Raw genomic sequence first — 25,128 nt, forward strand, 5'->3', positions numbered from 1 at the left:
CGATCATGGTGGTTGGTTGGTGTTTTTTTTAGCTTGAACGTATGACTTCTGTTGGTATTTGCATCTCAAGGAAATGGTCGTGACTTGGTTCCCTGTGCGGTCTCTCTGCGTGCAGCGTTGTGGCTGGGTTGTTTCTTGTCCCTGGGAGCAGCTACCCTGCCGGATGCGATCACCACGCGTCCTCCTCGCTGGGCTGGGCAGGAGCCAGCGGTGCTGCAGGGTGCAGGTGGCAAAGGGAGAAGGCCAGCGCTGCTGCAAAACTGGGGAAAGTTCTTCTGTGCTTGCTTTCTCCTTCCAGGGGGATGTTTTATTCCAAAGTTGAGACCTGGACATTCGTCTGGGTGCAATGAAAAGGCCAGGTGCTCCAGGGAGAGCCCAGATCTTGGCTAACCTGCATCAAACAGTCTGAGAAGGGGCTCTCCTACTGCCACAGGGTCGCAGGATCATGCAAGGGTCATGCAAAACCATCCCATTGGGCATGTAATAGGTATCTGAGCCCATGTAATGGGGTCATGACTGTCTCTGCTTGCATCCTGTTTTTGTTCTTCCCCTCCTTTGGTTCTCCTGGAGATTGCTACAGGCAGCGAAGTTGGTCGCTGCAGTATGACCGGACCACTATGCATAGGCAACATAGCGGAGGAGCACAGACTTGGGGGTGTGTAGGCAGATGGCCTTTAGCAGGGATGCGTGGATCTTGAGCGTTTGTCTTTTCAGTGCACGAAGCCATTTAGAGACACAAATGTCCATATGAAGCTCCCTGCTCAGAGAGGCTGTTGCGTCTTCGTTTTTTCCTCCCACTAACCGTTGTTCTGCTGTCTTGCAGGTGCAGAAGAATAAGTCAGGATGGATGTGTATGACCCTCAGATGGTGGGTGTGATGGTCTTTGGAGGTTTCATGGTGATATCAGCCATCGGGATCTTCCTGGTGTCCACGTTTTCCATGAAGGAGACATCTTACGAGGAAGCCTTGGCCAAGCAACGCAAAGAGCTTGAGAAGACCCAACAGCAGAAAATAGAGAAAAAGAAGAAAGAGAAACCTGTTGAGAAAAAAGGAAAAGCAAAGAAAAAGGAAGAGAAACCTAATGGAAAGATCCCAGAGCAGCAGCTGTCTCAGGAAGTGACAGACTCTCCAAAGGATGTGGTTCTTGAGCCTGCTGTGGTGCCTGAGCCTGTAACTGTTGAGTCTCCAATTGCAGCAGTGTCAGTGGCCCCCCAGGAAAAGGGGAAATCTGCTCCATCACCTAAGGAGAAGAGGAAGAAGGAGAAGAAGGTGGCAAAGGTAGAGCCTGCTCCTAGCCCTGCATTGGCTTCACCTCCTGTCAGTGTGCCCAAAAGTTCTCCCGTCTTGGAGGTGACCCCTAAGGAGGTGCCTGTTGTGGCCGTGCTACCGGTTGGCACGCAGCAAAGCGCTCCAGTCGTCAGCTCCATTGCCATCAAGAAAACCCATGCTCTTCCAACCCGGGAGGAGCAGAAACAAGATGGACCTGTCAAGAAGAAGCCTGCGTCCAAGAAGAAGAGTGAGCCAGGTAAGGCCAAATTCCTCTGCATCTATCCCTATGGAGTAAGCCAGCAGGGCATCCTGGTGCTGTTAAAACAGAGCTATCTCATTCTGAGATCTCTTCGTTCTTCTTCAGTGTTGGAAACAGGGCAGCTGTAGAAAGGCTGCATCAGGTGAAATGGACCATGTGTGCTGAAGGGAAGGTGGGTTCAAAAAGCCTGTGCTGGACTGTAGTTCTTTCTGGGAGGAAGTAGAGTTGAAGTCAAGAGTTTATTGACTTATTTTCACTCTGTGTCACCTCCTGCATCAGATACCCCTGCTTGGTGCTTAGCTCCTTGGTCCAGCACACAGATGTTGGAGAGTTACAGGTTCCTCTTGGATTTGCTGATCTCCACACTGAGAATGAGGTGCATGTACCTGTCCTGGGAGAGGGTGTGGCTGCCAAAGTGCTGGACATCTGGGTGGAAAGCCAAGATGATGTGTTTTCCCCCTCCACCCCTGATTATTAAAAGCACACAGGAGCTTTACTACTCGTCTTCTACGGGGAGGTGGGTCACTACTAGAGTTTCCTCCTGGTTCAGTGGAGGTGAAGAGGAGGGAGAGGAGGAGAGAGGATTGAAGTTTTTCATAGTGCAGGGGATTGATCATAGGATAGTTAGAAGGAAGTGACTTTGGATATGTCACAGGGAAGGGAAAACTTGCCTGTCATCATTCACACCTCACTTGATTGACTCAGAGATGGAAGAGATTAATGAAGGTGGTCCTCAACTCTCCAGGGTGTAAATAGGTGTAGGGAGGGGAGAAACAGCTCTCTAGTGGATTCTTGCCTCTTATTGCACCAACTTGAATTTTGGGCTTTGTTTTTGGTTAATTGATAATTAAAGGCACTAAAAATGTGAGTGCATTCGGACCTCTAGAAGTGTTTCATATTTACACATGAGAGAAATCTCTCAGGTGTTCTCGAAGATGTGATGTGCTGCACATCTTTATCTACAAAGAAAAACCCAACCAAACAAAAAGACGCCTCTACTTGCTATCCTTCTCCAGGACATGCAAACCTAAGTTGCTGTGTTTCCACACCCATGTTTTGGAAGAGGACCTGCTACAAAACAGAACGTTTTGTAGCGGCTGATCTCCAAAGTTGGGTTAAAACCCTTGTATCTGCTCCTCTGAGGACAGGATTTTACTAAAGGCCATCTCCACATAGTGATGAGGTTTGTAGTGGTTTGAGCAGCTGCTACTGGAGTGTTGCAGCAATGGTGTGGGGGAAGCTGGAGGTGGCTGGGGCACCAGGGATGCACTTCTGTAACACTGAAAAACACAGCCTCAAATCCAAGCTGTAACAGCTGAGGCAACGTGGATGGGAGATGAACTCTTATCACTTCTTAAGTTGGAGTGTTTCTTTGGCTTCTCTGAACATCCATTCCTTTGGGCATGATCCTGCATGCCTTAAAAGCCAAGAGTGGTGCCTTAGGTGCTCCCATGGGATTTTTCAGAGGAAAGCTCTCGGCAGTATTTGCACCACGAAGCTGGCTGCAATTTGACCAAGGTGTTGTGGGCAGCCTTTTGGTGGCTGTGATCTCTCCTTAGAGGCAGAAGCAACAAATTATCGCATGGCAGATAAAAAACGGGGTGCTCAAAGACACGTGCTTAGCATGGAAGCAGATGACAAACCTGACAAGAGCGGCTTGGGGTATTTTTTCTCATGTGGTTCGTTTTTAGCGTCCTGCATCGCGCAAAAAGTCGCTTGCAAGTGGTTAGCGTGTACTCAGATCCCAGGTCATTAGCTGTGACAGCAGCAGCCGTGCTGCCATGAAGCCCTTGCAGGTACCCGATCTGGGTTGCAGCCTGACGGGTGTGGGGCTGCACGCAGGAGCCCTCTGTCTTTCCCGTGTCTCCTTGGGATGGAGAAGCGGCTCTTCAGACCCCTTGTCCCCGCCGTGCTTTCCCACGGCAGCTCTGCCGTGTGGCTGCTTCTGGTTTTGCTGCTTTCCTTGACGAGGCACAAGGTTTCTGACTCTGCAGATGGTCTCGGCGGCAGTCTAGACTTCCTTTCGCCGCGGCTGGGCAGGGTGCCCCAGCTCCCTTTGCCAGCTGCAAGGTGGGGTTTGCGCTGTGCCGCGTTGTGCAAGGCTCGCTTGCGCAACACTGCTGGGAGAAGGGGAAAATTTCCTTTGGTGGGTCCCTTTGCCTGGCAGGGCCGGGCCAGGGGATGCGATGTGCTGTCTTGCATCCCTGCAGTTGCCAGAATGAGTAAAGTGTGAGCCAAGCTGTTGGGCCCTGGTTGCACAAGGTGGTGGAGCTGCCGTGGCTGCGCTGCTGGGAAGTGGCTGGTGCTGGTGAGATGGACTCTGCTGCTGCCAGGGCTTAGTGCTGCCATCCCAAATGGATCTACCAGAAGCCAGGAGCAAACAGTGTGTGCTGGAGGTGCTAGGTGGTCCCAGGCTCTGCTCTGTTGCTGCGGTGGGTTGACCATGGCTGGCTGCTAGGTGCCCACCCAGCTGCTCTCCCTCTCCTCAACAGGATGGGGGAGAAAATAAGATGAGAAAGCTCATGGGTCAAGTTAGAGACAGGGTGATTACTTAACGATTACTATCCCAGGCAAAATAGGCTTGACTTGGGGAAAACTAATTTATTTTTTTTCCAATTAAAATAGATGAGAAACAGAGATAAAATTAAAACACCTTCCCCCCTTGCCCTTCTTCCCAGGCTCAACTTCACTCCTTCCCTCCTGTCTTCTCTTCCTCCCCTCTATGAGCAGTGCAGGGAGATGGGGGCTGTGGTCAGTCCGTAACAGCTCCTCTCTGCTGCTCCTTTCTCCTCACACCTTTCCCCTGCTCCAGTGTGGGGCCTTCTATGGGTTGCAGTCCTTCAGGATGAACCTGTTCCAGCATGGGCTCTGTTCCAGGGGCTACAGGGGAATCTCTGCTCCAATGCCTGCAGCACCTCCTCCTCCTTCTTCTCTGACCTTGCTGCTTGGATGATCTGAGCTCTGCATTTAAAAGACCCTGGTGTTAATGGCTTTAGAGGCTCTGGAGCTGCTGGAGTCCAAACTCCTTTTTCTTCTGGGATTTTTTAGGAAAATAAGCCCACTGGACCGGAGATACTGTGCGGGAGCTCATATAGATACTGTGCACTGCCCTCCACCCTCTGTCCATCATGACCATGTGTACTGTGGTCCTACAACAGCATCATGGTCCCTGATGACCCTTGGCTTTCTTGGGTTAGGAGAGGGGTAGGGGAAGGGTTGGAATTGTGTCGTTCCCTTAGCAAAGAGCCGGAACAAACCTGCCTGGTGAAAGGTGGAAGATGACCTCGCTGCGCTCTGCATCACTGGCACCGCTGCGTGGGGTGATGTCCCCCAGCAAGGTTGCAGCGCGGTACGGTCCAGCTTCTGATGCCCAACATGTCTCTGCTCCCTGGAATTGGCAAAGCATTCCCAGTTCCCGCTGGGAATTACTAAGTTTGATGGAGGATGGTGGCAGGGTGGTGGAACCAGTAGTAGAGTCAGGCAGAGGTGACAGCTGGCTCCAGAAGCACATGTGTGTGGTGAGTGTTGTCTCCAGCACTTCTCATGTTGTTTTCAATTAGAGAGGTATCAAACTTGAATGTGGAAATCTGAATGGATGCTGGTTTGAAATGGCAATTATGGGGTTGAAGCCAACTGAGATGATGGACTTGAGCAGTCCCAACCCCTCCTCTGTCATCCCTAGCACCCGTGGACTCAGACGGGCCACTCTACCTGCCCTACAAGACGCTCATGTCCACTGTCAGCAGCATGGTGTTCAGCGAGGGGGAGGCCCAGCAGCTCATCGAGATCCTGACGGAGAAAGCGGGCATTGTCCAGGACACCTGGCACACGGTAGGGCTGCCGGCGCGGCCACCCACCACCAGGGCTCTGCTGACCTGCGGGAGGTGTGGAGGGGAGGGAAGGCACCCTGTTTTCGGGCAGGCTGGCCCCGAGGTTCAGTCTTGGAGACTGGAGCTGAATCTTCTCCTGGAGCAGAGGGCAGGATCCCACACATGTGGGGTGGAGGGGATGGGTCTGGAGGTGGCAGTGCCCACTGATGTGCCACCCTGTGCTGGCAGGCCACGCAGAAGGGCGACCCGGTTGCTGTACTGAAACGCCAGCTGGAAGAGAAGGAGAAGCAGCTCACCGCCGAGCAGGAGGACGCGGCTGCTGCCAAAAACAAGCTGCGGGAGTTGAGCAAGGTAAGTGCCGCACGGTGCTCCCGGCATCCTTGGCGTGGGCTCTGAGTGTCATGGTCACCCCCATGTGCCTCCTGCTCCTCACATCTCATCCCCTTGGAGGTGAAGCCCAGGGGCTCTCTCAGCCCTTCACCTGTTTGCTGTTTCCCCCTGGAAACCTGACCTCCTCTCACAGACCTGATCCTGCCCAGGGAGTCACCAGCCCAAAGAGCTGCAGAGTAGCCACAGGAGAAGCAGGGAAGGGCCCTTCCTGTAAGAGATTGCAGCTTTGTGCTGCTCTAGGGAGGAAAATAAATCCCTTTTTGTCTCTGCCCACATCCTCTGAGCTGAGAAGGAGCTGATCAGTCCCTTTTTAAGGAGCCTGATCCTGTTTACACCCCCTTCCCTGGCTCAGACCCCCACCTCCACCTCTTTTTGGGTGCTGAAGTTGGAACAGACCCCTGCCACGCTGGGCTGAGCACCTCCTGCCTTGCACCCAGCAGGACCTGGCAGCAGCGATCCTGGCCATTGGCACAGACTGCACCGGCCAGTGGCATGGCATCACCCAGCCGGCCAACGGAGCATCCCTGCCTCGGCCCAGGGCTGGAGGGTGTTTATTTTTTTTTTAATTTTTTTCAATTTTCCTGCTTTGCCCCAAGCTTTGTGTGATGTTATTGATCCTGATGGGCGGGCAGGGGGCGAAATTCCAGGCTGTCTTACTCCTTTCTCTTAGCTGGCCCAATGTGGAACAACAGTGGCATCCAGTGGCCACAGAGCCCAAAACAAAATGCAGGAGGAAATGTAAGAGCTGAACGGCGTAGCTGGGCTCGCGGGCAGCTTTTGGCTTTTTGAAGTCTTCTGGGCTAGGAGGCCACTGGTTTTGCATCCCCCCCTAAAGTGGGGAAACACACGCTGGGGACTAAACGAGTGGATTCTCTCCTTGAAGGAACTGGCAGCCGAGCGGGCCAAGGCGGTGGCTGTGGAGAGCAAGCTGAAGGAGCAGCTGCTCGCCCGCGAGCGGGAGATCGCGGCGGTGCAGGCGCGCATGCAGGCCAGCTACCAGGACCATGTCAGCGAAACACAGCAGCTCCAGGGCAAGGTGAGCCCCATGCCATGCTCCGCAGCTTTGTTCTCTGGCTGCCGGGTGGCTTTTGGTGGCAGATGCATGATCTTTTGGAGAAAACCGAGATGTGCAAGGGGACCAGAGCCTTGGGGAGTGGGGAGACCCCGTGATGCTCCTGGACCACAGTGCTTGAGGGAGAAGAGGCACTTGGGAGCATCCTTGTGGGATGTTGCACCGCTGGGGGCTGTCAGCATCAGTAGACAGTGTCACCAGTCCCTCTTGCTCATCGTGTGGGCTTCACAGGGAGATTAAAGGGGCCGGCAGTGGCAGCATTAACCCCTGTTGGGCTCCTCTAGATCCGGACCCTGCAGGAGCAGCTGGAGAATGGACCCAACACGCAGCTGGCTCGCTTGCAGCAGGAGAACTCCATCCTGAGGGACGCCCTCAACCAGGCCACCAGCCAGACGGAGAGCAAGTAAGGCTGGGGTGGGAGACAGAGCCCGGGGCTGCCCTCTGGCAAACTCTGGGGGTTGGCTGTCCGTTGGGCTTGGCCACCCCCTTTCTTGAAGGTGCTTCTACAGACACCCTAACTGGGTGGAGGAGGGAGTGAGGAAGAGCTTGCCAAATGGCTTTTGAGAGGCTGGCAGGGGAAGCAAGGATGTTCTTCCCAAGTGGAAGGGCAGAGGAAGCCCTCTCTGTTTTGGGATCACCTGTGCTGATGCTAGAGCCAACAAGCAGGGGAGTGGGGAGACAAGGGACCAGAAGGTGCCGTGGCACCTCCCCCCCTTAGGGGAGCTTGTACTCTCAAACTTCAGGAGAAATGACGGGAGCTCTCTGATGGGAGCGATGCTGCAGAGATGCGAGGCCTGCCCAGCGCATGCAGAACAAATAGGAGCTAGGGGAAAGAATTTCCCGCTCCTTTTTGTAAAAAGTCTGAAATGGCTGGTGATTAACAGTGGTAGAATAATTGCAGACCCGACTCCAGCTGCTTAGAGCACTTCCTCTTGTGTCTGGGAACACAGATCCCCATGTCCTCTACTTCATGCAAAAGGAAAGTTTCCTGCGATGGAAACGCGGCTTTTGAAAAGTGATTTTGTCAGCTCTTTCCACCCCCTCCCTGAAGGACCAGGCGTGTTCTAGAACCGGAGGTGTTTCAAGCCCTGTATCGGGCCGGCGGGAGGATGTGCTCCCCGCTTAGGTAACATCAGAGATGCTCGACTGGCCTTTGGGCTAAAATAACCCTGCTTCTGTCGGCACAGGCAAAACGCCGAGCTGGCCAAGTTACGGCAGGAGTGCACCAAGCTGATGAAGGAGCTGTCTGAGAAATCAGAGGTGCTGCAGCAGGAGGAGCAGCAGAAGAAGAGCTGGGAGATCAAAGCGGCTGCCTCCGAGAAGCAGATCGAGCAGCTGCAGGTCAGGCAGTCGATGGGGCAGGTGGCCAAATCGAACGGGGTCTGTGGACTCGGCCATGGGAGGAGCTTGGAGGGGGATGAGCATCCATAGTTGGAAAGCAAGCTGCCTTGCAGACCTCTTAATTGCCTCCGTGCGGTTAGTTTGTCATATGCCTGTGGCAGGGGGGTTGGAACTAGGTGTTCTTTAGGATCCTTCCAGCCCAAACCGTTCTATTATTCTATGCAGCGCGCCCTTTGTGCAGCATCACCAGCAAAGCCCAGGGAGCACAATGTCCTGGTTGAAGCCGTTCTGGCTCACCTGTGAAGCTCACGAGCCTGGTGTGAAGGTGTGCGGGGTGAAGCCTAGATGGTGCACACTGCTGGCTGGTACCCTGAGGCAGGAGAGGAAAGCCGCTGGCTCCCCCCAGTCTGGGCTCACGTGGACGTGGGTGCGTGCTCTCGACTCAGCTGGTTTTAACCCTGTTGCTCTCCCTCCTTGGCACAGGATGTAGAGCTTGTGGCTTTTTTTTTGTCACCAGGGGTGTGGCTGGTTCTGGGGTTTTTTGGGTGTGAAGGACACTTCTCAAGTAGAGGCAGCCTCTGAGCACGTTGGCGGCAGGCAGGCTGTATACACGAAGGGAAGAGCATCTTCTCGGGGGGTGGCAGTGCTCCTGCTGGGAGCATTGAGCCTGGCCGTGCCCCTGACCCAGGAACTTGCAGTTCTTTCACCCAGGGTTGGCAGACAAGGGGAGGCATGTGATGTTTCCCTCCTGCACATGCTGCGGTCTCTGAATTGCTCTGGCCTCTCCATGAAGGGGATGTGGTGGTGGAGACCTTTATCTGGGCTCACTAAAGTGGTTTCGTAGAGGTACTCCTAGAGCAAGGGGCGTTTGATATCCTTGCTCTTAATTTTTTTGGGTGCCAAAGGATGCAGGTCTCCTTTGGGTGGGCTGGTTTTGGCCCCTGTTGCTTTCGCAGGTGAGGAGCAAGGCAGGTGATGTGGGCACGCAGACAGCATGAAGGCAAAAGCTGCCTTCCTGGCTCAAAACACTCTCTCCTAGGCCTGCTTTTAGGAGAACTTCTCCAGGGCTGTCAGCTTGCTGCATGCCTTGATGCTAATTAAATAAATTGTACTAGCTGGTAGACTTTAAAGCCAGTGATGTATTTAAAGTGCTAGGAAGAACATGCTCCATAGTAACACCTGGAGCAATGATCAGAGGATATGAATCTTCAAAAAACAGAAGATATAAATCCTCAAAAAACAGAGAGAAGTCCTGCTTTTTCAGCAGTTCTGGAAGCATCATTCAAACAGAGACCGGGCTGCTGATTCACCTTCTTCTGTCCCCTCCATGCAAAACAACGTCTTTCCATCTGCAAGGGTGCAACATGTACCATAGAGCTGTCGGTTTTGCAGCACGCTCCTCGTCCTCCTCCTCAGCCTTCCACCTTGAAGCCCCTGCCTTGGCCAGGCCTCTTCCTCGCTGCTTTCTAAGATGGAAAAAATAAAAGTCTTCCCTGGCCCAAACCACACAGAAAATTCCTCTGCGTGTGGAAACACATGGCTGGGTGTCTCCGTCCTGCGGAGCACCGTGGCAGTACCTCTCTCCGCTGGGCTGAGGCTGTGCATTAGGAGCAGGGCTTTAAGAGGTTTTTCAGAGCTTAGCTCTCTGGAGGGGAGGACGGCCATGGTCTTGGCCCAGAACTGAGACACTGGGGTGTTGTCTGCTTCCCACGTCAGGGCTGGCAAACAATGAAACACGAGTGCAAGGTGAGATGCTTCATGCACAGGGGGAGCATGGGGGAAGGATGACTTAAATCCCCCCTCAAATCACAGCTTAAAAATAACATTATGCGACACATGGAGCTCTGCAGGGGTGCCTGGCATGCTACAGAAAGCCTTCTCTTCCTGCTGTGCAGGCTTCCCAAAGGGAGGTGGAGGCAGCGCTGCAGAAGAGGCTGGACGAAGTCAGCGACGAGCTCCGCAAAACCCAGACCAGCTACAAAAGCCTGTTAGCAGACACAGAAAAGGCCAAAGGACAGCAGCAGAGCATTGCTGGTGAGGACCTCAGATCAGCGTATCTTGTATGTGTATCTTATACATCAGATCTTCTAGCAGCCTTCCAGTACCTAAAGGTGTTCTACAAGAAAGCTGGAGAGGGGCTTTTGACAAGGGCGTGTAGTGATAGGACAAGGGGCAATGGCTTTAAACTGAAAGAGGGGGGAGATTTGGACTAGATCTAAGGAAGAAATTCTTCACTGTGAGGGTGCTGAGGCACTGGAACAGGTTTCGCAGAGAAGTTGTGGCTGCCCTATCCCTGGAGGTGTTCAAGGCCAGGTTGGATGAGGCTTTGAGCAACCTGATCTAGTGGAAGGTGTCCCTGCCCATGGCAGGGGGGTTGGAACTAGATGATCTTTGAGGTCTCTTCCAACCCAAACCATGCTATGATTCTATGATCAGCACAGGGAGAGCTGTTGGGCCAACTTGGAGCTTTTAGGGTGGCATGCTTAGTGGGGCTGGTCGGGCAGGACATGTGGTTCTGGGGTTGAATTGGACTGCCTGATGTCAGTGTGAGCAAGATGCAGGACTGGTCCGTGGTCCTCTCCCAGGATTCCACCTCTCCCTTCCTGCCCTTTCTGTGCCTCCTGAAAGCATCCACGGCCAAGACTTCTTTGCCCAAGGGTTCTGCTTGGGGAAGGCAGGGTGAGAAGTCTCCAAATTTATTTGCACTTACTGTGTTTCTCATCCCTTCCTCCGACAGAACTGCAGGCCAAGCTGCTGAGCTCCGAAGCGGAGGTTAAAAGTAAGTTGCTGGAGCTGGACAACGTGAAGGGGAGGCTGCAGGACGCCAGCTCAGAGAACATGAAGCTGCTGGAGAGGATCAAATCCATTGAAGCTCTGCTGGAGGCAGGCCAAATGAGAGAGGCAGAAAAAGACAGAAACTTGCAGGTCAAGCGCTCGTTTAATTGGGGTGGAAGGAGGAGATGGGGCTGCAGCACTCGAGCAAGTGGTTTTGTGCTGTGTTAACATGGTGCCTGTGTTATCTTTGCTCTGGGATACCACAGAAAGGGCTGACCTGCATCACATGCCTGGGACAGGTCAGTGAAAGTGCTTTCTCTCTTCCAGGCAGCCAATGAAGCAGAAATGAAGCAGCTGCGGTCAAGGTGGGTCTAGGTGCACACAGAGGCTGCTACGGCACCTTTGCCTTGCTGTCCTTGTGTCCCAGGCTTCTTTGGAGTGCTGAGCCCTGTGGGCGAGGACTTCCTGCTCATTCTCTTAGGCAGGTTTTGGGACTGTGAAGCTGGGAAGATGAGGTCAATCCTGGCCAGTGCAACTATTTAAAATATTAATTGGCTCCAGTGCTGGCCCCAAATAACAGCCAGTCCGTTCTGAAGTGAGACTTTAATTGCTGTCAGGCACACGGAGGCTGACTGGTCCTGCAGAGCAGGAGGTTCTGATGGTGTTGGTGCCGGTGCGGGGGTGGGATGCCTCTGATTGAAGCCCGTGCTCAAAGGTGGGCCAACCAGAGCAGGCTTTTTGGGGATGTTTTCAGGTATCTCCAAGGATGGAGGTTCACCATCTCTCTGGATCCCTGTTCCAATGCTGACAGCCTCTTCCCCACTGGTGCAGAAAGGTTTCCTGGCATTCAGTGGGAGTTTCCCATGTCACGACTCGTGCCTGTTGCCCCTTGTCCGTGTGTTGGGCACCTCCAAGAAGGCTCAGGCTCTGCACAGTGGGAGGATTTCTCAGTTGCCCCCACTGCCAGCGAGCATCCAACATTCCTCTAAAGGAGGGCAGCTTTTCAGTTGTCCTGGGGCCTCAAGACAGTTGGGTGGTTCTTGTCAAGGACCTGAACCTTCCTTGGTCTGCTCAAGCTGAGGCTCCCTTCAGGGCAGAGGGTGGATCTGAGGGTGTGGAGGGAAGCTACAGGCTCTCGGGTGTCTAGTCAGTAGCCTTGATTTATGGCTAGGCAAGCTAGTAGGATGGTGCTTTCAAATGAAGAGCTGTGGGCTATCTCAGGCTAATTAGCCGTGGACAGGAGTGTGGGAGCAGTCCCAGTTGTGTAAGCCGGAATTTCTGGCCTTTGGATCTGGTTACTTCTTCCTCTTGTCCTGGGTGTACAGCCAGCCAGCTACTCGCTTGCTTGTTATTGCTGAAAACCAGCAGAAAGCTAGATCCCACTATTGTCACTTTCAGTCCTGCTCCCTCTTCCTCTCGCTGTGTGTAGATCCCGGAGCAGACAGGGATAGGAAGGGCTGCGGTTCCCATCTCGGGAGCTCACTGCCCCGGAGGGAGGTAGATGCTGAGACTCACTCCTGCATCCTGCCCTTCTAGGCTCCAGGAGCAGACGGACCAGCTCTTGTCCTTGGAAAGGGAAGCCACAGAGCTGCGAGAGGTGGTAGAGCAACAGAAGACGAAAAACAATGTACGTGAGTGAACCGGGCTCAGCTTTTGCTGCTCACATTTTTTTTCCTCCAAAACCCAGATCTGGGGTTTGAGTGAGAGCCCATCATAGTCAGCCACCAGTGGCTCTGTGGTGTGGCCAGAGACGCTTCCAGCCCTGTGGAGCACTGGAGGCATTGCCTCGTCTGCCGGAGAGCAGGATTTCCCCTGGCAGGCTGTGCAACTTGAGCTGATGGGCTGCAGCAAGAGATGGGCTGCCTGGGTGGAGGTGTCTGTCCCCTTTACTCCTAGGATGTTTAGGATCTGGTAAGCAGGGTCAAAACAACCCCTGAGCAGAGGTCCCTCACACCTCATTGCTTCTCTGCTCCTTATCTCTCTACTACAAGGTGGTATCAGTTGTGTGGAGGCAACCTTGCAGCCCTCCACCTGACCTGTGTCCTCTCCAGGCAGCTCTAGGCATCTTGAGGGCTGCTTTTGGGGCTCCTGCCCTCCATCCAGCTCTGCTCTGCTCCCCTAAGGACACGGTGCGTTAGGCCAATGCCAGGATGGAGTGGAAAGGGGTGCAGTGGGGTGGAAGACCCTTGACAAAACCTACGGGCAGCTGCCTGTTTTCCTGAGTGGAGGCTTTGACATCTTCCACTGTGCCAACAAGCATCCTGGTAGCCTTCGGTGTGATGTGCGGCTTATTGCCCTGTGTGTGTGATCTTGGCAGGACCTTTGCGAGAAGAACTGGAAAGCGATGGAAACGTTGACCACGGTGGAGAAGGCGTGCGAGGAGAAACTACTTGCTGCAACAAAAGCAAAGGTGAGCCAGGCGTTTCTTTCTAGCAGTGATGCTGGTGTTGTACAGGGAACATTCAGCCTCCCCGAGCCACCAGAGGTGCTTGCCCTGGGTTGCCTGCCTCCTTTTAGGAGCAATGCTGGCCCAGTCCTCCTGCCAGCTTCTCCAAAGTTCATCTTGAAGGCCATGTATCCACAGTGTAAGTCACAGTCAGGGAACTGGGAGGGTGGGTGACCCAGGAGGGCTGTTTTGGTGGTTCTCAGTGGCAGCAGTTTTCTCTGTTGGCTGCTCTCTCCGTGCTGGCTCCCTGCTGTAGGCACAGGAAAGCAGGACCAATATTGACAGCCTGGCCAGCCTGATCAGCACCTGAGACCTCCATCCCATGCCGGTTTGTCTCTCTTACAGGAGGAGCTGGCCCGACAGCTGGACGCGCTCCAGACGCGAACCAAGCAGACGCTGCTCTCTGCCCTCCCCGGGGTCACCATGTCCTTGCAGCAGGTGGGCACGGGCTTTCTCAGACCCCTGCAGAGCCTCCGCCGTGCGGAGAGGACAGACATCTAAGTGTCCTTTTTCTTCCTTGCCCTCTTTTTTCAAACTCAGGATTATGACGCGTGGCTACAAGAGTTTAAGGAGAAGACCGTGGATGTGCTAAAGCAGCACACGGTTACGACAGAGGCGCTGGTAAGCGAAGGGGCTGGAAAGCGGAGCGGCGAGGGAGTGCCTGAGGGTCGCTCATTTCTTCTCCTCACCTCTCCCTCCATCCCTTCCCTCTCCTTTCAGGATTCAGCACTTAAATTAAAAGAGGCAGAGGAGGTGCAAAGCACTTTACAAGCAGAATGCGAGCAGTACAGAACTATTCTTGCAGAGACGGTGAGTTGTAGCCGTTGGTGCTGCATTGGTCTTCCACTAGAAATACATAATTGTGAGAGGTCTTCTGGCAGCCCAGGCAGCCCGTAGGCTCATGGTGGGCATTGCACAGTATGTTGAAGGGCTGCTGTGTAGAAGGTTATTTGCCAGTGAGACAGAGGAGGTGGAGAAAGGTGAATTTCTAAAGCTCTTCTTCAGCCTAATTGTGTTGGAAACCTTGCTGTCAGTGATGGAATGTGGCACAGCAAGGGCTCTGATGAGCAGGATGGTTGAGTCAGCCTGGGAACCAGCAGTCCCTGGGCCCACCCGGGGCACCTAATTCTGTCACCCGTGCTTTGGCCCAAATCATCGGAGAGGCGTTGAGTACACCAGGGCTTCCAGCCCTGACTCAGCTCAAGAGGGCCGAAGGACATTAGGGCTCAGTTGAGGCTTTGCCAACAGGAGGGGATGCTGCGAGACCTGCAGAAGAGCGTGGAGGAGGAGGAGCAGGTGTGGAAAGCAAAGCTCACGGCGTCTGAAGAAGAACTCCAAAAGGTGTGTGTTTGGGGCACATGTGAGTTTGTCGCTTGTGTGCAAAGGCTTACAGAACTGGAGTTACAGGAGCAGAGGGGCTGTTGGCTATAGATTGGATTGTGACCCTAACTGGTGTGCCAGCCTTGAACTCGTTGACACGTGGGGACTTCCTCTTCTCTCCAAATCCACTGCTCCTGTCACTAAACCAGCAGACAAGAAGCCCACCTCACGTAGGAGCTAAGTCTCTCTCGTCCTAGATCCCACCTCCCCACCTGGTGTGTGTCTAGAGCCTGCCAGTGGAGCTGGAGGAATGGTTGCAGCTCCCCGGTTCAGGCATGCTAGTTGAGAAACCATGTCACCACTTCAGAAATGCAAGCTCTGATACTTGGAAATTGGACTGAGCCTTCCTGATGGGTGCTGGCTTGACAGGAGGAGAGCACGTGCTGTGCTCTTGGCCTTCCATTTTCAGAAGAACTTGGCTTGCTCTCAAAACCCAGGTTGACCTTGGCATTGGTTGAGCCTTCAGAAAGGAGCTGAGGTCCAAGCCACGTACCACGCGTAGTTTTGGGCCCAGCCATCTGTCTAGCTCTGGGTATACCACTCTTACTAGTTAAAAAGCCAGCTGGCAGCTGCCAGAAAGACGTTGTTGCCCAGGATTCTGGGGGGAGCCTGTTTCGTGAGCTTCTGTGACTTAGCTGGAGTCTAGGAGAACTTGGCTGGCCGTGCCTTTTCTGCAAAGTGGACTCGAGTTATCTCCTCCCTCTTGAACACAGAACTGAGATGAAACTACTTTCCATGATCTGGCTGCTCCCCATCCATTACATGGGGTTTTGAAGTTAACTGGGGCTGTAAGGAGGTGAGGGAGCTCTTGTACAAGAGATCTTTGGTTTCTCAGCCCGTCCCTGGCTTCTGCAGCGCCAGTGCTGCTGAGGGCTGGTGTAGGATTGCATGGGGATGACGTGGCCACTGGTGTGTGCTGGCAGCAGGGTGTGCGTGATGGGATGAACGTCTGGTAGCTAGGGCAGATCCCAGAGCAGTCCTGCCTCTTTGTGGAGAAGAGGTGAATTCCTCCTTTCCAAAAAATTCCGTGAACTGTGAAGTCCTCTTGAAAGATCAAGCCAGGTTTAAATGCAAACCCTGTGCTTTTTTGAATAGCTTGACTTCTCTTCTCTCACGGTCAAAGCCCGTGACACCTCATTGGAAAGTCTACCTTGCTGCTTCCAAACCAAAAGTGCTTTCAGTAGGAAACTTGCACCGAGTCTGGTGCCAGTTTCTCGGGTGTTGAAAGCTGACTGCAGCCAGCTGGAGACCTGCAGGCAAAAGCTGTTACCTTGCACCATGATTTATGGCCTGGGCTTGTTGGACTTGTCCTCCCTGGGAGGAGGAACTCCTGCCCTGCAGACTGTGGAGCTCCACTTTGGTGTCAGGTCTCTTCCGTGCTTGGGTATGGGATAAAGTGGGAGAGCTGGGAGTGAAACACTGGCCAGTTTTTCATTGAATGAAAAGATGCTCAGTGTCCACATGAGATGCCGTTCACTGACCTTCTCTGATCCTTTCTGGCTTAGTCACAACTCCAGCTGAAATCCCTTGAAGACATGGTGGGGAAGTTGAAAGCAGATCTGCAGAGCACGGATCAGGTAAGATTTTTTTGGGCATGGGAGGAGGCATAGGTGCTGCTGGGCCTCCTGGCCAGATGGATGCATCCTGTGCATGGGTTGAGTCAGGTCTCATCTCCTGACTTGCCCTGGGGAGGGCAGGCTTGGACCATGGGATGTTTGGAATGTGTTGGACCTCAAACAATCAACACCCTCCTGCTTTCCTCCCTTTTAAACCAGCTAAAGGAATACACCTCTCTTCTGGAAACACAACTGGAAAATCACTTGGAGACAGCCAGCTCTGAACGCCAAAACTACACAAAAGAAGTTGAAGTTGTAAGCGTGGCAGCCGTTACGTTCTTAAATGCTTCTTTCTCCTAAGCCTGACTCACCACCCATCCGCATTTTGGGGATTTGGGGAGTGCCCCGGGGTTCTGCAGCTTTGCAAAGTCAGAGAAAACAGATGGAGGTGTTTGCTCTGGCCTGGGTTGTAGACACCTAAAGTCAGGAGATCCATTGGCAAGGCAATGGGTAAGGGAGATCTGTGTGGAGATGCTGTCCACTGCTCTTCGGTGGCCTGGAAGATTTCTGTGGCTCAGGTGAGACAGAGCTCTCTTGCAGCCGTCTCTCTCTGAGCCGGCATCAGCAGGCAGGGTAGCAAGTGATGCCATCATGGCCCATTTGAGAAGACATTGCATCATAAAAATGCTTCCTTAGGCCAAAGGGCTCCAAAATTGAGTGCATAAATGGACTTTTTGTTTCCTTTCTGTTCCTCCTCAACAGTTGAGGCAGCTCTTGTCAGAGTCCCAGGAGCAGCTGGAGGCAGCAAAGACTGAAACACGGAAGCAGAGTGAGGAGCTGGCCCTGGTAAGGGGACACCCCTGGAGCTGCCCTGCTGGGACCTGGCTGCTCTGCCCAGGGCTGGCTTGCAAACCCAGCTGTGGGCCTGGCGTCCTCCCTGCGGGTTTGGGGAGGGGAGGAAGACACAGCCAGCACACGGGGACACCTGGTGCTGCTGGGCACTGGACTGATCCGGCTTTCAGAGGGGATGTTTGAGAGTCAGGAGGAGATTTTTATTGGCCTGCCTTTCCTCCCGTGATGGCGGTGGGAAGGAAGGAAAGGAGAGCAACAAGTCTCACACAAGCTGGTTTGTAGCAGAAAAACCCATCTGCCTCACCACTGGACGCTGGTTAGCCCAACACCCCCCTGGGGCAGGGGTTTGGGTGCCTTAAGCATCCATCCATCCTTCCATCCATCCACCTCTGGATGGAAGGACTGAGGCTCTATAGCCCATGTGTCAGGTCACTCAGGGAGCTGAAGGATGGGGCTAGGTTTCTGCAAGTAAGTTGGGGAGAGGACTGGGATATGGGGCCAGGAGAGCTAACAGACCTGCCAAAACCATGAGGGCTTTTGTTTTTAAATCCATAATTCGATTGTGAGAGGCCCAGGAGATTGTTTTTAACATTCTTGGCGGTACCGCTGGCTTGCGGAGCCACTCAGAGCAGAGCAAGCGGGAGTACGGTTTCCCTTGGATGCCATGACTCTTCCCAGCCTGCAACTGCGACCATCCAGCTCACTCAGTGAGCTGATGCAGCCCCTCGCCCTTGAGGGAGCGTGGTGTTGGGTCATCATTAGCCTTAATCTCATTAGAAGGGCAGACAGTTGTGAGTGTGGAACACGTTTGTGTTCACCCAGCAACCATTCATTTCTTCTGGCCAAGGCACGTTGTTCGCTTGCAGCTTGACTGCCGGGGCTGCTGCAATGCAGGATGGAGCTCTGGTAGATGGAGTGGTGGTGGTGGGTTAATCGGGGAGGGGTGGTGGTGTTCAGGTAACTGCCTTCCCAGCCATCCCAGCTGTCATCGATGGTAAAATGAGACCTGCCACTCTGCCTCGATGGCTTTATTTAACATCTCAACTGTGTTAGTGCAAGCCCTCAGCAGCGGCTATGAACCAAGATGCCAAGTGATCAGAGAGAAGCAGACAAGGTGCGGGGATGTGCTCTGCACCCCTGGGAGCTATCGTGCCTCAAGGTGCCCGGGTTAGGTACCACCGTCCTGGGTCTAGCAGAAACTGAGGTGGTTTTCCAAACATTTCAGCTAGTGTGCAAGCAAAAAAGCTGGTGAACTTTATCTGTAGGTCCTTGTGGGTCTTGTAATGGCTGCGGCGCGGGGACATGTAACTGAGCCAGGCTTGCTGGTCCTCTTTTCAGGTCAGGCAGCAGTTGAGTGAGATGAAGAGCCATGTTCAGGATGGAGAAATAGTGGGGTTACAAGCTGACCCAAGCAAGCCTGTGCCCCTCAAGGTTAGGGTGCTGAGAACGCTGCCCATGGAGGTGCTGACCCTTAACCATGTCCCTTGTCCTGTCTCGCCGTCTCTAACCGCATGGAGAACTGCATGTGGCTTTTCTCAGGGCTGTTGTGGCTGTGTCGTCTCCCGTCCTGTGTGTTGGGGGGAGCCAGCCTCCCTGTCCCTTCAACTATGCGTCCTGTTCCTGCTGGGAACATGTCGCCAGCTGGCTTTCGCCAGGCTTTTCCCCTCGGGAACCCTCCATCACGGCATCAGGCTGGCAGGGTTTTGGGGGAGGCAGGCAGGGGATGCCACAAACCCTTGGCCAGCACTGCCACACAGCGATGCCCCGTTGGGTTCGGAGCTTGGATCTCCTCAAAGGAAGGGGACACCCCGACAGAGCTGTGCTGGGATCCCTTCCCAGCCGGCAGGGATTAGGATTACAGATGCTCCGTAAATCTTGCTGGAGCCGGGCTGAGGGCATTACCAGCAGCAGTGGTGGTGCTGCCACGAGCTGGGCTCTGTCTCTCTCCTTTAATCCTGTTAAGTGTGGAGCCTCCTCCCAGGCACAGGGACCTGCCAGGCACATCCTTCACTATGGGGTGCCTCTTGTCCAGAGTCCCAGCTGGTACTGCCTGAGGAGCCGGCAAAATGTGGCAATGCAAAGCGAAGCCCCGGGGCTCACCATTGGCATCCTCTGGGCTTTTGTGCGGAGAAGGGATGCTGGTACCTATTGCCCTTCGGTGCCCTGGGGAAAGCTTCAGTTTTCATTTCTTCTGTCTAGCCCAGCTTTCTTGGTGACATTCCCACTAGCTCATCTCTTGGGTCTTTTTTTTTTTTTATTTCCTTTCTGGGTATTTCCCCTTTTCTCAATGCAGTTGAAAACCCAGCTGGAGCAAAACGAAATGCTGGTGGAGAAGGAGCAAGTGCTGCGGCAAAAGCTGGCGCTGGAGCTGGAGGAGGTGGGTGCGGGCAAGGAGGATGCAAGGGTTTGCAAAGCCTTTATGGGTTCTTGGCTGCTGCTGAAGCCCAAGAATTAATTTGAAGGATTAATCTGAAGGTTTTTCCTATCCCTGTCTGCATCTCAGACATCACCACATTCCTTCACACATCTGAAGAACTTCTTGCAGCAGCTAAAGCCACGTGGCACTGCTGGCCCCTCGAATTGCCCCTCTCCCAATCCGCCCATGGTTTTTGCCAGCTCTTTCCCTTAAGGGTTAGGGGCTTAGCTGGTTTTCGTGCTGCTTCTGACGAGAAACATCATCTTCCCGGTGGAAGCTGGATCAGCAAAAGCAATGCCGTTGAGTTTAGCATCCAGCTGCCCAACAGTGGCTGTACAACCTGGCTCTTCACCAGAGGCAGACCCACCAAGGACCAGGGGCTGTGTGGGGCAGGATGCGGGAGGTGCCTGCTGCTGTTAGCTGCCGTCCTTACTGAGTATGTGTCCCCCTTCCAGGCCCAGAGCTCGGCGTGCAGGTTGCAAGCAGAGCTGGAAAAGCTGAGACTGGCTGAAAACGCAGCAGCTTCAGACACCGAGGAAGCCCAGAATCTCAAGGTGATTTGGCTGCTCTGCTCTTCGTGCTTGGTGTTTGGCCAAGACAGGAAAAGCTGTGTCTGAGCAAGACTAAGGGCAGGATTTATCATTCTTGGGCGTGGTGGGGCAAAGTAGATGGTTCCTCTGCAGGTAGCTCCCTTCTCAGGGCTGGCTGTGAGCTCCAGCGTGGCTGAAGGACAGCCAGGTGCAAGTCACAGCCACTTCATCGTGTTGGCCGAGATAAGGGTGATGCTCTGAGCAAACGCTCTCACAGGCTGAGCTTTTCACATATTGGAATCACATATTGTTTCACAACCATTCTGCTCCCATGAGGCCGTCTCAGCCCATGGCACCTCCAGGGAGCCAGAGTGAGCTGTACACTGGGGGCTGATGCCTGATCCCTCTGATGAGGAGCGAGCTGGGTGCTCCTCTGTGGCCACCAAGGTGGCTTGGTGCAGATCTGAGGTGACCCGAGGTGTTTTGGAGAGGGGAAGATCACCAGAAGGCAAAGGGAGGCTCAGGCAGGTGCCTTCTTTTTACTCCCATGTAGGAAAGACTTGAAAAAGAAAAAAAATTAACAAAGGACCTGGGCCAGGCAGCAACCAAACTACAGGAGCTACTGAAGGTTACCCAGGACCAACTGGCCAAAGAGAGAGAAACGGTGAAGAAGTTGAAAGAACAGCTTCACGAAACGGTACTTGTGGCAGCCACAGCCATCCCTCCCCTTGATGCCAGCGGAGGCCAGGGGGAAGCGTGTGTCAGGCAGCGGTTTAAAACCAGAGGCAAGGTGGCACTTGCTGCCAGAAACCATCTAGGTGGCTTTTGGGCAGCCCTGGGACCACACGAGATGGTGGTCATGGTCATAGTTCTCCCTGCCTAGAAGGCAGGACCTGGCCCACCTGTGAAATGCTTGAGAATAAGGTTGAGACCCAGTTGAGTAACCCACCTCTGTTTCTCTTCTCCAGGGAGAAGAGGACAGTTCGAAGGAAGGGACTTCAGTTTGACAAGTCTGTGACCTAGACCTTACTGTTCAACTTACCAAAATGCCTTACACATTCCTAAAAAATAAAATTATATGCTGAGTTTACTGTAGATAAAAGATACAAGCCATTAGTGACCCAAAACCTAGTTTTGAAACTTTTTAAAAAAATATACAAAACCCCCCAAAAAAAAACCCAAACAGTAAATGCTGCAGGCATAAATTTGTAAGAAAAACATCATACTGTTTTGTACGACCGTTTGTGCCGCGGGGAGCCGCTCTGGCTTCACCTTCCTGTCGCGGCAGAACCCACGGATGTGTGAAAAGGGAAGACTGTGTTTGTACATCAACCGGTGCAATTGTTTTTTTTCTTTTTTTTTTTTTTTCTTTTTTGAGTGAAAGAAGCGTGAAAGTAAGCCCCACCATGAAAGGACGCCTCTTTTTGATGGGTGGCTCTTGGCACGTGTCCTTTTGTGTATTTCTGGGTGTCGATGCAATTAAAATAACATAGTGAAAAGGGGCTTGTCCTTGCTTTATTTTTCTGTTTGTTTGGGTGGGTTGGTTTGGGGTTTTTTTGAAGTTTGCATTCCAGGCAGGTCTTTGGGGTCACCGAAGAAGGACGCTGCTTTGGCCAGGAGCAGGTCCTTCATTCTTCCCCCTTCCCTACTGTGCTGCAAAAGCCATCCTCTCCGTTTTTTTCTCCAATACAAGCAAAGGAAAGAAACTTTTCCATCCAGCCGCGCGTGTTTGCACGCTGGCGGTGCACGCCGAGCTCCCCGGCGGAGGGACCGCCGTGGCGGCGCGGGGAGGGGGGGCGGGGGCCGGTGCTGCGGGGGTCGGTGCTTTGGGGGTCGGTGCTTTGGGGGTCGCTCCGAGCGTGGGGAGGGGACGGTGCAGGGCGGGGGGAGCCGCGGCAGCCCCGCGGGGGCCGCTTCTGTTCCCTGCTCCCACCGCAGCGCTCTCCTGTAATTTTGTCCCTGCGTGGCGGTGATCCCCGGTTGCTGCCGGCTCCCCAGCCCTCCGCTCTCTCCTTGTGGCTTGCCGTTTAATTTTTTTTCCTCTTCCCCCAGCTTTTTTTTCCCCTTTTCTTTTCTTTTTTTTTCTCTTTTCCCCCCTCTTTTTTCTTTCTCTTTCTCTTTTTTCTATTTTTTTCTTTCGTGCTTTTTCTTTTTTCCCCTCTTTTCTTTTTTCTTTCCTTGTCCTTTCTTTTTTCTTTTTCCTTTTTTCTTTTTCCTTTTTTTTTTCATTTTTTCTTTCTATTTTCTCATTTTTTGTCTTTTTTTTTTCCACTCTCTTTTTTTTTTTTTTTTTTCCCAAGCCGCTTTCTTAGGAAATGACAGAGGCCACGTGACAGCTCGGAGCCCGTCTCCCCACAATAAAGCTGCTGAGCCTGGTGCTGACATCAGCGGGATTTCAGAAGAAGGGGGTGGGGGAAAAAAGGCCCCCAAAACGCTCGATCCTTCCGGGGTGTGCGACGAGCCAAGGTCAGGAAGGAAGATGAGGCACAGACCTGCCTCCATTTTGTTCCTGGGGAAGGCAGTGTGCGCTCAACGTCTATATTAGACACCAGAGACTCCACGCAGTCAGGACTGGGCAGACATGTCTCGTCCCAGCCAGCACTGTGGCTTTCGGGGCCGTGATGGAGAGGGGACCTCCAGATCACACTGGGGTGGAGGAGGAGGGTGTGTGACCCATCTTTGACCAGGCAAGAAAAGGGCATCCTGCTGAAGTCCAGCTGAGGAAATGGCAAGCTCAAAGCTCACCCCCTCCCCCAGCCCAAACCTCCCTCCTGTCCCTATCCAAAGGCACCCTTTTATCTGGGGCTTCGCTGACTGAGACTGAGCAAGGGCTGCTGCACCCAGAAGTCAGGGTGCACATTGAAACTGAGCAGAAATAGGCTGAGCACCACTGGGGAGGTTGTGCTGATCCGCAAGGAGAGCCACCGCCTTCCCGACCCCCTCCCCAGATTTGAGAAGGGGGGGAGTGGGGGGCTCAGTACCACTCCTCCGTCACTCACTGCCTACCCCTGCCTGCAGTTCCTCGCAGGATGGGCGGTGATGGAGCTCTCATACCTGGCCAGAGGGCTCTGTCTCCCTGTGAAGTAGTGGCCCACCCCCCTGCATGGCAGCTGAGACCCAACACACTCATTACAAGCCTTGCTAATGCTGCTGCCAACCCCTCCCAGCCCTATTCTCATAGAACTCACTCTGACAGGTCACCCCCATGATGGAAGGGCAAGCTCGGTAAGCAGACCTTTGCCCTGCACCCATGATTAGCCTTCAGTTTCTCTTTCTGGGCTTCATGGTGTGTGGGGAAGGACTTCATGAATCAAGGACCACTGTCGACCTCAACGCTGTCAGCATCACCTCTTGCCGCAGAGCAGCGTACCTTTCCTGTCACCTTTTGGCTTTTAAGATACTCTGCCCTGGTGAGGCCTCATCTGGAATATTGTGTCCAGCTCTGGGCCCCTCAATTCAAGAAGGACAAGGAACTGCTTGAGAGAGTCCAGCGCAGGGCCACAAAGATGATGAAGGGAGTGGAGCATCTCCCTTATGAGGAAAGGCTGAGGGAGCTGGGTCTCTTTAGCTTAGAGAAGAGAAGGCTGAGGGGGGACCTCATTAATGTTTATAAATATGTAAAGGGTGACTGCCATGAGGATGGAACCAGGCTCTTCTCAGTGGCATCCAATGATAGGACAAGGGGAAATGGATATAAGCTGGAACATAGGAGGTTCCGCTTGAACATGAGGACAAACTTCTTCCCAGTAAGGGGAACAGAACACTGGAACAGGCTGCCCAGAGAGGTTGTGGAGTCTCCTTCTCTGGAGATGTTCAAAACCCACCTGGATGCCTTCTTGTGTGATCTGATCTAGGTGATCCTGCTCCAGCAGGGGGATTGAACTAGATGATCCTTTGAGGTCCCTTCCAATCCCTAACATTGTGATTCTGTGATCCCCAAAAGTGAGGGAACACTTGGATTTTACCAGGATTGCAACAAAAAACCCCACCTAACCCATGGGCTGGAGTGAGCTGTTGAGCGTATCAGGGTGGCTGTCACCTCCAGAGAGCCACCGGTAGGAAGGGCCCCAGACCAGCAGGCGCAGCGAAGTGATGCAATCCTTCGTTTTCTTCAGTTTTTTGCTTTTGCAACAACAATTTCCTTTATTGTGAGCTCTTGTGCAAAACAGAGCAGGTTCCTAGGCATTAGCACACAAACAGTACCAAAGCCCCCAAAACAGCCTGGCATCCCACACTGGGCAGGTGGGCTCTGATGGGGCTCCAAAAGCCACACAAGAACCAATTCTGTGTGCTCAGTCAGAAGGACATGGTGCTTTTCCAGGACGCATTACCGAGCTGGCTGTTTTAGGAAGCAAGAGAAGGGCTGATCTTGTTAGGCAAAGCTGAAAAAAAAGGTCTCTTTGGGAAAAGACGTTGAGCTTAATTTTCAATACCTGAAGTGGTACCTGCTGGGATTTTTTCTTCCCTCAGTACCTTGGTGGAAGGAGGACATCCTGAGGGGCTAGGAGAAACCCAAGCCTTGCCCACCAGCACATAGGGCTGAGGAGCACCGGCTGGTTATCTCCTTTCAAGGGTTATCTCCTTTCCTCCAGGCAGGCTATGCTGTTGGCTTGTTACTGGTCAGCCTCTGACTCAGGGCAGGTGACTGGCAGCCGGGCCCCAGGGTGCTGCAGGCAGGTGCTTTATCAAAGATCAAGCAATCGCCCAGCTGGGGTCATTTTGGATGGGAACTCTGGATCCTTCTGCTGACTTCAGCCATGGCTGTTACCTTTCAGCCTTGGTACGTGGGCTTATCAAGCCACAGCTTAGACACTCACGTTCCCTTTTGCTAGATCAGTTAAATTATGTTTACACCACCTGCTGCTCATGCTTAGGCCTGAATTACCAGTCTCCTATCTTCTTACCCATCCCCATCTTCTCCCCAGTGTAATGGACAAAAGTGGCTTTTGGGAAATCCCTGCCTGCATGTGGACTTGAAAAGGTTTCTAGCAGCTCTGCTCTTCCTGCAGCCA

The 25,128-nt window shown here is 53.4% G+C and overlaps 1 protein-coding gene across 4 annotated transcripts; it reads left to right on the forward strand.

Annotated features, from left to right (window-relative positions):
- Nucleotides 1-843: 843 nt before the first annotated feature.
- On the forward strand, nucleotides 844-21,123 carry RRBP1 (ribosome binding protein 1). 4 transcript variants are annotated; one of them, XM_086630467.1, is made up of 23 exons: nucleotides 844-1,525; nucleotides 5,211-5,359; nucleotides 5,587-5,709; nucleotides 6,632-6,784; nucleotides 7,105-7,223; nucleotides 8,008-8,161; nucleotides 10,057-10,195; nucleotides 10,899-11,086; nucleotides 11,264-11,301; nucleotides 12,473-12,563; nucleotides 13,254-13,346; nucleotides 13,728-13,820; nucleotides 13,923-14,003; nucleotides 14,103-14,192; nucleotides 14,631-14,723; nucleotides 16,268-16,339; nucleotides 16,538-16,633; nucleotides 17,081-17,164; nucleotides 18,509-18,607; nucleotides 19,464-19,547; nucleotides 20,042-20,140; nucleotides 20,670-20,813; nucleotides 21,085-21,123. In XM_086630467.1, exons 1-23 carry the CDS (start codon nucleotides 844-846, stop codon nucleotides 21,121-21,123), a joined length of 3,003 nt encoding a protein of 1,000 aa, XP_086486593.1. The 4 variants fall into 4 exon arrangements, with proteins under 4 accessions (XP_086486593.1, XP_086486585.1, XP_009982658.2 ...); XM_086630459.1 differs by having other exon boundaries at nucleotides 18,509-18,601; nucleotides 19,464-19,574; XM_009984356.2 differs by having other exon boundaries at nucleotides 18,509-18,601.
- Nucleotides 21,124-25,128: the final 4,005 nt, after the last annotated feature.

This window comes from Tauraco erythrolophus, chromosome 2 (assembly GCF_009769465.1).
Source record: "Tauraco erythrolophus isolate bTauEry1 chromosome 2, bTauEry1.pri, whole genome shotgun sequence".
NCBI classification, from domain to species: Eukaryota; Metazoa; Chordata; class Aves; order Musophagiformes; family Musophagidae; genus Tauraco; species Tauraco erythrolophus.

What these genes read in the sequence shown, in the direction of transcription:
- RRBP1 (XM_086630459.1), top strand. Translation starts at nt 844, where the DNA reads ATGGATGTGTATGACCCTCAGATGGTGGGTGTGATGGTCTTTGGAGGT. An exon ending in AGCTGCGGGAGTTGAGCAAG is followed by an intron (nt 5,710 to 6,631) that starts GTAAGTGCCGCA and finishes CTCTCCTTGAAG; the next exon opens with GAACTGGCAGCCGAGCGGGC. An exon ending in AGAGTGAGGAGCTGGCCCTG is followed by an intron (nt 17,165 to 18,508) that starts GTAAGGGGACAC and finishes TCCTCTTTTCAG; the next exon opens with GTCAGGCAGCAGTTGAGTGA.